Source organism: Magallana gigas, chromosome 3 (assembly GCF_963853765.1).
Source record: "Magallana gigas chromosome 3, xbMagGiga1.1, whole genome shotgun sequence".
Classification (NCBI taxonomy): domain Eukaryota; kingdom Metazoa; phylum Mollusca; class Bivalvia; order Ostreida; family Ostreidae; genus Magallana; species Magallana gigas.
In genome coordinates, this window is record NC_088855.1 from 746,419 (window position 1) to 758,483 (window position 12,065).

At 36.2% G+C, this 12,065-nt stretch overlaps 2 protein-coding genes across 4 annotated transcripts in view; both read left to right on the forward strand.

The window, feature by feature from the left end:
• The window catches only part of LOC105325378 (multiple epidermal growth factor-like domains protein 10), a 207,975-nt gene that overhangs the window by 75,339 nt on the left and 120,571 nt on the right, over positions 1–12,065 (forward strand). The window lies entirely within an intron of this gene.
• On the forward strand, positions 5,924–8,303 carry LOC117688361 (uncharacterized). The gene is made up of 3 exons (XM_066077654.1): positions 5,924–6,068; positions 6,828–6,940; positions 7,448–8,303. Exons 1-3 carry the CDS (start codon positions 5,924–5,926, stop codon positions 8,201–8,203), a joined length of 1,014 nt encoding a protein of 337 aa, XP_065933726.1. The 3' UTR covers positions 8,204–8,303.

Here is a 12,065-nt window from a genome sequence, read left to right on the forward strand (position 1 = left end):
AAGGATTCGCAGGAAAATCTGTTACAGATTTCCCAGCGTCTTGGGGCAAGGGAGCAACTTCCTCTGCAGTTGACCATCAGGCGGAGCTCAAAGAAATTGATTTTTCACGACCAAATAAAAACAAACCGATAAATACAGATAACATTATTGTGAGACGTAAACCTCAAAAAGAATTTAGATTTAAGAAATTAGAATCACACAATGAATTGGTTGAGTTTTCACATTCATCATGCCTTTCAAAAATTTTTCAGTGCAAGGGCACAATTATAAATAAGATTTTGTTATCTGAGCCCTGTCAGTTAAGCACATCTGCAGTAAAAACAAGTAACCAAAAAGATGTGCATCATGGGAATCATGATCTTGATTATTCAAATCCCATCAATATTGCTGATATTCAGTGTCAGCCTTGTAGAGATTTTTATAGAAAAAATGTTCATCTGTCTGAAAACAAAATTGATGAAGTCTGTCTCAATACTACGGAACAAAATTCTGACTTGTGGTTTGATAGTCGCAAGGTTAGAATTCCAGCATCTGTGGCTAACAAAGTACCAAAAACAAGCAAAGCAAATCCACAAAATGTTGTTACAAACCATTTATATCCTAGATCCAAAAGTATCAGAACCAATAGCCAAAGAAATCTTTGAAAAGAAATTTGATTTAGAAGTTAAAAATTGTGGTACTGTTATAAATAAAGATGAATCTTTTCTGTCTGCAAGGTCTGATGGCACAATTGATGATGATATGCTTTTAGAAATAAAATGTCCAGTAAAATCAATAGACGATTTCCGAGATATCGTTTTGTTTAACGAAATCTTAAAAATTGTTGAACATGTCACGTGACTACGGACAATTTGACGTTTCAGCGGTAAGTTTGAAATACACTATTTCAGAACGATTTCACTGAATACGATAGGTGACTGAGCTCGAAAATGGTCGTTAAACATTGTGCGTGGGGTGATTGTCGCAGTGACAATATATATTCTTTTAAAGAAAATATGCAATGCGTTGATTTTGTCAAATTTCCAAGTAAACATGCGGATGTAGACCGCTGTAAAAAGTGGGTCAAAGCCTGTGGTCGTGCTAATTTCACTTTGGACAAAGTGACAAGAGACACATACATTTGTACGAAGCATTTTTACAGCGGAAATGGGACTTTTAAGTATCCAGACCCTGTGCCGTACGGTATCACAGGCCCAGAGATGGAACACTTCGTCTTCAAAAACAAGAAAAGACGCGGCCCCTTGCCAAGAACTACAGCTGGGTGTTTCATACAAACGGAAACAGAAGAACTTGTAAGTGAACCAAAACAGAAGCAAAACCCAACAGCTTTACATGATCATAACATGTAAACATCCCATGTAAAAGACTGTGGAAGCGGAGATGGCCTGAAGGTGGGTGTGGCTAGTGACACTAGTAGCGTACAAACATCGATGGAGTCTGAGATGGAGTTGTTGACATTAGAAACGGATACTCTGGAGATTGAAATCACTACAGATGAAAACAATATAATGCATGATGTACATAATGGTAAGTATGAAATAAATATATTATGTCATATTTTATACATATGCACATGGATATGTAGGTCAGACATTGTATTACAATAGCTTCTTCTTCTTCTTCTTCTTCTTCTTCTTCCAGTACAGAGTCGGACTCTTCTTGAGTGTATAGGTGACTCTTGCTCGTACAATCATGAGGTCTTCCCTCCTCACTTAATAAAAAAAACTATTTACAAGAAAGTTATTTACAAATAAAACTATGAACATCTGGGGTCGAAGGAGTTCTAGATGTGTGAAGCTCCTGTCAAGGCCTCTGGCATGATGGTAAGGCTGGCCTTGAACTCTTCTAGTGTAGCTGCTTTTGTGGCTTTTTCCGGTAGAGTGTTCCATTCCCTGGCTGATCTTGGGAAGAAGGAGAACCTGTATTGATCTTTTCGAGTGCGCTGTTGGTATATGCGGTGGCCTCCTCTGGTCCTGGAATCTCCGAGTTTGTAGTAATTAGAGGGGTCGATATCCACCAATCTATTGCGGATCTTGTATGCCATGGTGAGTCGGTCTTTGTAGCGGCGATCTTTAAGAGGCTCCCATTTTAGTCTATTCATTAAGGAGCTGACACAGCCTGGGGATACGTCTTGGTATTCGTTGTACACGATCCTAGCTGCCCTTCTCTGTACTTGCTCTAGGTCTTTTTCAAGGTTATCTTGATAAGGGTCCCATACAGTGGAGGCGTATTCCAGGGTTGGTCTGACCATGGTGATGTAGGCGTTGGCTTTGACTTCTGGTTTACACCGTCCTAGGTTCCTTCTCAGAAAGCCTAGTGTCCTTGATGCTTTGCCTACTGTCTGGTTGATATGTGTCTTCCACTGTAGATCATGGTTTATGGTGACTCCCAGGTATTTCCCATGCTCGACTGCATCTAGTGTGTGGCCATGTAGTTGATAGTTCCTTATCAGTGGGTTTCTTTTGTTGGTGATCCGTATCACGATGTACTTCTCAGGATGGAAATTCATCTGCCATCGAGATTCCCACTCTTGGAGTTTGTTAAGTTCGTCTTGAAGTGTCTCGGTATCCTTCACATTCTTTATTTTCCTATAAACTAGGCAATCGTCTGCAAATAACCTTGCCTCAGAAGATGTTGATTGTGGCAGGTCATCAATGTAAGCCAGAAATAATAGGGGTCCGATGACTGTTCCCTGAGGCACCCCTGAGATGACGTCTAGGAGGCCGGACTTACGCCCTTCAAGCAATACGGATTGTGTTCTCTTGCTAAGGAAGTCTTGTATCCATTTGAGTGTTTCTCCACGTATTCCGTAATAGTCCATTTTTTGGAGGAGTCTCTTATGGGGCACTTTGTCAAAGGCTTTGGAGAAATCGAGCAAGATGATGTCTGTCTGTTCTCCTTGGTCTAAATTCTTGCCAATTTCGTCTAGTGTTATCAGTAGTTTCACAAGATCTTTTGGATCTGAAACCATGTTGATGGTCACAAAGGATCTGGTGGCGGTCAAAGTGATCCATGATGGTGCTGTGAACAATATGTTCCAATAGTTTGCAGCAGATTGAAGTCAAGGAGACTGGACGATAATTAGAAGCTTTGTGTTTTTCTCCTTTTTTGAAGACTGTGACAATGTTGGCAGCTCGCCAGTCGTCAGGAATGGCTCCAGTGTCCAAAGATTTCTGGTAAATTATGGTCAGATATGGTGATATGTGTTCAGCTGCTTCTTTGAGTATATAGGCTGGAATTTCATCAGGCCCAGTGGCTTTGAATGGTCTTAGTCCACGGAGTAGCTTGTAAACTCCCGCCTGGCTGACTCTGATGTTGTCCATAGTTCGGAATGGACTTGGTCCCATATGTGGCATGTTATGTATGTCTTCTTTGGTGTAGACAGATTGAAATTGCTGGTTTAAAATTGAAGCTTTAGTTGGTGTATCGCTGTGAAGAAGTCCATCTTTGTCTTTGAGTGTAACAATGCCTGTGGATTCTTGTTTACGCTCTTAATATAGGACCAAAATCGTTTCGGTTGCTCCTTGTGGTCTGTGCTTATGATGCCTTCCATGTATTTCCCATGAGCAATCCTAGATTCTTTCTGTAGCTTTGCCTTGAGAAATTTGTATCGCTTCCAATCTTTGGTGTTTTTAGATCTTTTAGCTTTGGAGTATGCACGCTGTTTGCTGTTGCTAGTTTTACGTAACTGTGTGTTCATCCAAGGGTGGCTGTATCTCTCCTTGGTCTGTTTAGTTGGTACGTGTGTGGTCATTGCTTTCATGATGATGCTCTTGAATTTGTTCCACATTGCGTTTATATTACTGAAGTTGGTGGTCTGAAATTCAGTAAAGTTATCAGTGAGGCTTTTGTTAATTCCCTCCATATTGGCTTTTTTCCAGAGATTGATGGTTCTACTAGTAGGTTTAGGTCTTGTTGCTTTAGCTGCTAGGTCTAATAGTACGATGTCGTGGTCACTGTTTCCGATTGGAGGAAGTGTCTTACATCTCTCAAGTTGACCTGGATGGGATGTAAACATAAGGTCCAAGGTGTTCTCGCCTCTTGTTGGTTTGTTCACTAATTGATGGACGCTCAGGTCTGCGGTCATCCTAAGGAACGCTTGGTTGACCTGTGCTGGTATTTGATTGCTGTGGGTATCATATGAGGTCCAATTAATGTCCGGAAGATTGAAGTCACCTCCCAGTAGGAAAATGTTGTTCTTATTTTTCTCTCGCAGGTTTTTTATTTCTGCCACTGCTGTATCTATATATTCTAGGTCTTGTTTATTTGGTGGTCTATAAAACAGTTGAGTGATATTGATTTCCTAGGTCCTATTTTGATGTTTCCTGAAATTAGTTCTGTTTTGTCGCTGCAAAAACTCTGTGTGAGGCCAAGGTCATGTCGTGCTGCTATGATCACTCCTCCATGCGGGTCTCCTTTTCTATCCCTACGAATGATGTTAAAACCTAGGGAATCTGGGAAGATCTCCTTACTATGAATCTTGTCAGATAGCCAACTTTCAGTTCCAAGTATGACGTCTGGTCTTGTAGATTCCAATAAAACTTGCAGGTCGTTATGTTTGTTTTTAATACTCTGAAAATTGATAATGAGTATTCTGAGTGAATTCTGCTGACGTTTTGTTGGTGAGGCCTTTGGTTTGTTTGGCTTTGGTGATGATGCAGCTTGTGGATGACCAGGGCTAGACATCAGAGAATCCGACGCGCTAGCATAACTCTGGTTTGATGATAATACCGAGTATGTGTTACTGTCGGCCGAATCTAGTAGGTCGTAAAGTACAGTTGAGTAGTTGCAGGTGTTACATACTACACAATGCCAGGACACAGATGTGTTTGCTAGATCTGCGTATTCTAGTGTGTCTATTCCAGTGCAGGTGGCATGGTACCAGTGGTCGCATTCGTCACATGCAAGGGCTCTTTGACCCCATTTACAGGCTTTGCTACAGATATCACATGGGTACTTTGGTGTTCGAGGACCAGGGTTCTGTTCGACTCCTGCTAATACTAGTAGTAGTGATCGGAAGTATGTAGTATCATTGATAACATTGGGTTTGGAGTTCTTATTGGCCCATACGTACAGACAAGTATACCAGGATCAGTTTTTAGCAAAGTCCAAATGTAATGACACAATAAGTGATGGAAATGTTCCTCAGGATGATCTTTCAATGTTTCTGATGTTTTCAGAGCTATCCTAAGATGTATTTTAACAAAATTTTAGAAAAGTATAGGGTAGTCCAGGAAAGGCGTCTTGATTTTACGAGCATGCGCAATTGCTTATGATATAATTTAATGGTACAGGTATCTGTGTCAGGTGTATATAATTATATTAAACTATATGTGTAATGGTGTTAAACAGGTTATAGCTTGAATCAGCTGATCTTTTGACAGAGATTGGCAAATATTTGAAGTTAGATAAAATGTCACAGATAGATTAATTGTACATAAATATAATTCATCGAGGTTATTAATTGAGACTTGTATGGCACAATTAAGTGTGGTTGTATATTAAAAAGACAGTAAACATAAATATACATATTGCTATGATATGTTTCATGCAGTACAATTAACAGTTAAAAAATTTTATGTCATATAATGGTCTAGCTTGTGAGATCCATTAATTTTTTTTAAAAGGAAGTCATTTTAATTGAACACCTCAGTGTAATTTAAGGCCTACAAGATGCTGTATCAGTTATTGCATGTACTAAGTGAATGGGAAATTTACCAAGGAAATGAATTTTAATGTTTTATACAGCTGTCGCACCACTGAACACACTTAAGCTGACCCTTGAGATCAACATTTAAATTTATCTATTCTCACATTTTAAAAAACCCTCATTATGATTATTGTATAATTTAAAAATACAGTTAATCAGTTTCAGTATTATATAGCTATTAAGTTATTAATTTGTAATTTTGAAGGTAGAGTCATGACAGACATGGCAGTGCAGACAGATTTGACATTTAATGATCTTAAGGACTTCACTGACCAAGATCTTCAAGGAGGAAGTCTGAGCCGTACCATCTTTGTGAAGAATGTTACCAAGGATGACACATCCTGTAAATTCTATACAGGTACATATTATATGTCAATTAATTTATATTTCACATCTTAGATTTAATACTTCAAGTCTGTTTGTACCCTATATACACTGAAGGACAGCTAGCTAGAATACCAGAAAATAGTGCAGTAAGTATGAGCTAATGATCGAGTCACTTAACTTTGCATAGCTACTTTCCCTTTGGGAATTAGAAAATGTATCTGCAAGCCTCTAGCTCCCAAAAACTTATGAATGTACATGTCACAGTACTAGTAGTCAAACATGTATATCCTTTTGATTTAGCCCCTATATAACCATTCTTATATGTATGGTCCTTGGTGATATTGAACATTTCAAAAATATTAAATCTATACAAAAGCTAGCTAGTATACATGTAATTTAGTCCATGGAGTAATTATAACATTTTAAACATATTCATTGCATGGTTACCAAATGTGTATCTTTTTTTAAGGTCACTCTATTGTCATAGACCCATGTCAACTTTAAAAAGCTGTCCTTTACCAATTAATCTACATATTAAGTTTTTAATTTGTGAGCCAAACTTACCTAAATTTGGTTTTTAATCAAACAATAGAAGAGGAGAATGTAATTGTGAAATTCATGATCCCTCCACAACCCCCTCCCCCCCCCAGGAGATAATTTAATTGTTTGTTCCTGTGTGCTTCTCAGCTTTTTATTCATTAGAGTCAATATTTTGGTTATTAAAATATAAAAAAACCTGCATATGTATATGTTTAAATTTGCACTTTAAAATTTGGTCCATCAATTACAGGTGTGACATTGGCCACTCTGATGTTGATCTTTGATGTATTCCGAAGCAAGGCAGAGAGAATGAGATACTGGCAGGGAAGTGCAAGAGACCTACCTGATGCCCCAAATGGAAATGTAAAGAATTTGCTTGAATTTAATACTGAACGATTATGGTAATTTGCAAGAACAAATTTAAAAATAGCTAAATATAAAAAATGTTCATTGCATGCATGGTGCTTATATGGCCCAAGCATGTGGTCCACTGTAAACTAAGGTCAAGGTAATTAATAGACTTTAAATATGTTAAGCATGTATTAATGTCAATCAATTAGCTGTGTCTTTAGCAAAATATAAAAGGACATCCATATCAAAAGCATGGTGCTTATATGGTGTAGTTGAAATTTAATTATACAAAAATGAAACAAATTTTTGATTACTAATTAACACAAACAACTGAAACTTATTGACATGCTCTATCATGTGTCTTAGAGTCTTGGTTATTGCCAGTCTTTTTTTATTACATTTCTCTCTCTCTCTCTCTCTCTCTCTCTCTCTCTCTCTCTCTCTCTCTCTCTCTCTCTCTCTCTCTCTCTCTCTATATATATATATAGCAATTTATAGTTTTCTTTTTCATTCAATTAGAAAAGAGGACCTGCACGTGTACTATCCTCCTTTGAAGAATTTCTGCTAACCCTTGTAAGAATCAGAAGAGGCCTTGATGTTGAAGTATTGGCTGACATCTTCGCCATATCTTGCTCAAGTATAAGCCGCATATTTATAACCTGGATTAATTTGTTACAACTAGAACTCAAGTTTTTAATCCAATGGCCGACCAGAGATCAAATTCGTCTGAAATTACCTAAAGTGTTCAAGTGCTTTTCGAGAACTAGAGCTGTGATCGACTGCACTGAGTTTTTTATTCAACGACCAAGCCTACCATCTAGCCAGCGTGTGACATGGAGTTCATACAAACACCATTACACTGTTAAACTATTGGTTTCTATTTCCCCATCAGGCTCATTTACATTTATATCAAAACTTTGGGCTGGTTCTGCATCAGATAAAAAGATAGTTGAAGAATCTGGGTTTCTGATTAACTTAGAGTATGGTGATGATATAATGGCTGATAGGGGTTTTATGATAAGTGGTGCTCTCGCTCTTAAAGGTCGCACTTTAAATATACCACCCTTTACATGTGGAAAACAGCTGAGCAGCAGAGCAACAACTAAGACTAGGAGAATAGCAAGAGCCAGAATACATGTGGAAAGAGCTATAGGGGACTTGAAAAGTTTTAAGATTCTTCAAGGTATTATTCCATTGAAAATTAAACCCTATTTAGATCATATTGTATGCATATGTACTGCTCTTTGCAATCTAAACAACAGAAGAGTAAAGTAGGATTCACATTGTATTGTAAATTTAAGTTACAATATTACACTATATGGATTTGTACCACATGTACCATGTACAGTAGTTTTAAGACTCTTGAGCAATTGCTTTTTTTTACATCACCTGATGTCAACTCTTGTAATACAATTGAAACATAGAACTTTTTTAACTTTGAAACCATCATCTGAAAGAAATTGTCATCATAATACACAGGTATTACTACATATACATCTGGGTTAATCTGAAATTAGAAAACAATATTGTATGACCATAATTAATACCGTACATTAATTGTATTTTGTAATTGGTAAATGTTTCATTTATACTCTTTTCTTATCAGTCATACATGTAATTCATATGTATTTAATATAATGATGATGATCAAACTATGATTTTTTATACCCCTGCTTTCGAAGGAGAGAGGGGTTTACTGTTTTGCCCTTGTGTTTGTCTGTCCGTCCGTCTGTCTGTAAACAAAATTTCTGTCACATTTTTCTTAGAAACTATAAATCGCAGGTGCTTGAATTTTTAACATACCTACTCTTTGCTTAGGCATGCCATAAAATGGGATCCATTTTTGTACCTGTTTCACTGTCACACAGTGTTAAATGACGACTTTGTTTATATATATTTAAAGCCTTAATTTTCAAACAAATTTTTGTCAAAGATTTTTCAGAAGCTATTAATTGCAGATACTTGAAATTTTAACACACTCTTTGTTCATGGATTCATTTTTTAACCAATTGGACATCAACTTATATTAAATGTCTACTTTGATTTTTTTAGCCTAAATTTTCAAATTTTGTCAAAGATTTTTCAGCAACTAATAATATACCAATCGCAGATTCTGGAAATTTTATGTTTTACCTGATGGAGTTTACGGACAAAGTCAGTTTTGTCTTCCTCGCTAATAGGGGCTCTGTCATTTAAATGTCGAGGATCAAAGAAGGCATTTTTTACTTCCTCAATTGGCGCATTCCTGTCACTGAAATACAATTGACATAACATATCATTCAACTCTTAATGATTAGATTGCTTCAACATATATTTATTTTTACAAAATGGTTATATATGTTGTCAATCTGTTAAATACTTTCAATTAATTAATTTCATTGTCAATCAATAGAACATTACAAATCAAAATTGAGGTTTATATTTGTTAAGTAAAAATAATTGTACTAAATTACAATTTTTAAATGTAAAATCTGATAACATATCTTGTTTTGGTACATGTACATGCATTTCCATGTTCAAGGTTTCTATGATTAAATACTGTATTGTTTATACCTGTAGCTTGCCTTGTGGATCTTGAGTTTGCTTATTTCTATTGGCTGATCATGTGCTCGAGGCCTTTTTTTCCATTAGCATGGACCATTCGTGACGGATTTCTGCTCATAACTTTCCAGTTCATACAAACTTGCACCGATATGTCTACAAGCTCCGTCTGCTCTAAAATAAGTTTATAAAACTGATATAAAATACTTAATTCCAAAATTTACAAAACTTTATTGTGTGGGCAGATATTGCAGGCACATAGCATAAGGGGGATTCTTAAATTACTGTGGAATCATCATGTTTGTTTGTTTTATTTTTTTTGTTTTCAAGAATTTTTGCATGAGTTTGCCTGCCCCCCCCCCCCCACTTTCAAAAACGATGCTACATGCCTGTAATAAACTACATGTATGCAGTTTGGAATTAAAAATATTAATGGTTTATCACTGCAAAGCTTTATAAACATCCATAGACAGTGTATATGTTTATGCAGATGGTTAAAATCATTTTGAAAGGACTATGTGCGGTATGGTCAAATATCTGCCCCCGATTTCAACCAATTTTTAAATAGTATCGTATGAAAATGAAATCTTCACAAATCATTGTAAAGAGGATGCCTATAACTTTAATCTTGATTTCAGTCATCATTGCTCACTCGCTGTTTATCTATGACGTCACTTAAATGACCTAATTCCCGCAAATTTGCAAACAAATGAAGATATTGTCATTTTTGCTCTATATTTTGCATTCGGAAGTATAGAGCGCAGGTCTGCTCAAGTGCGATTTTAACATATGTTTTTCTTCAGATAGTTATACATATTATACTAAAATATGGTACTTGAGCAAGCCTGCGCTCGATATTTCCCAGTCGAAAAACCATCGGAAAACACCCATATTTTGCTAAAAAACATCAATTTATCAAAATAATGCAATATTCATGACGTCATTTCTACATTATGACGTCACTGTGGTGATAACCTTTTACACCTTTATTTCCAATATGATTTTAACTATCTTTCACCTTATTTTAAAGCTCTTTCTAAAACTTTGATTTTGGGGGGAAAAAATTGGATAAAACCGCACTTAGTCCTTTGCATGATCAATAGCATATTGAAGTTTGCTTTTTATGTGGTTATAAAAATGTTATTTTTTTAACATGCGCTATATATATTAAACCAGCTAACATAAATACTCATAAATAGCTTGTACTGCAGAATAATTGCTTTTATAAATGTGGAATTTGATATCAAGGCAAAGTAGAAAAACATACGAAATGCAAATAGCTCATAGGCTATTCAACTTACCCTCCGGGACATTCACAGTATGCAGCCAAAACTTCTCCAGTGGCATTTGAAATGATAAACCAAGATTCATAGTATTTCTTTTGATCGAATGTCTTGTCCCTCTGAGTAGGTTTTAATCTTGTCTTGAAAACAAACGTTTGTCCATTACACACACATTCTAAATGTTCCACATGCCCGTCATAGTACAGTCTATAATCTTCTGCGCTTTTGAAAGCTTTGAGCTTCTTCTTGTCATAATCAGCCCGGTGTAAAAGCAGATAATTGAATATATCATAAAGAGTAAAGTTTGGAATATTGGAAAGGTCTGAAGTGAAGCCAGTAAGTTCGAAAGGGTTTACATCGCAGCCTGCTGTTTTATATCTCTCTTTGATGACCTTCTCTGTGTTATCGCCAGTAAAATCAGGATCTGTAGGGCATTTAAAGTTGAAAATAAATTCTGCTATTTTAACCAACTCATTCTTTTTATACCCAGCAACTGAAATTCCCTTTGTTTTGAGAAACTCGTGCAATTGTGGAACTTTTTTTTCGCTGAAGGCAGCCGACATTTACGAGATTGTTTACGTGCGCTAAGCAACTTCTTGTCCGTAGTCACGTGATTCCGCGTATAAAAATGAGATTCATTGATTTGACGAAACGAAACTCGGAAATGGTCTATTGATGAACTTTTAAACAACAAAAGTTATGACATTTGTAAAGAAAATGATACTATCACTGTTAATAAGTCAGGCAGAAATGGATATTATACACAAATACAAATGCAACTTTTCTGTACAAGAAAATCAACGTGCAAATATTTTACATGGTTTGCAAAAAATGGGGATTCAGTGTGCATTGATGTACAATATAACGAAACTTTTGTTTCCAATATTTTATCCAAGAATCAGAGCATTTTATTTCAATCATCTACTTGTTAGAATTGATGATGATTTTTCACGAGGCAGTTTTTTTTCAGTGAGAAGTATGAACAATTGTGTTCAACTTTGTGAAAACAAAAATAAACAGTCTTTTCACTTGTACATAATTTCTTGTTATCTTCAGAAAAGAGCAATGAAGTAGCAAAAAAGTACAATGTAAAAATTCTACACTATGCATGAGCACCTCTAATCTTTAATAAGCTGAGGTCTCAAATTACAAAGAACACCCACTACCTTCACTACTTTGTTCATTTTTTTGACTGACTTTATCGAAATAATGCTGTTCAAAATTCTGTAAGATTTCATTCTACAAATTGCCCTTTCAACACGAATGCGCACTGATGCTATTCTACGAGATTGGATAACTTCTTTTTCACTAAG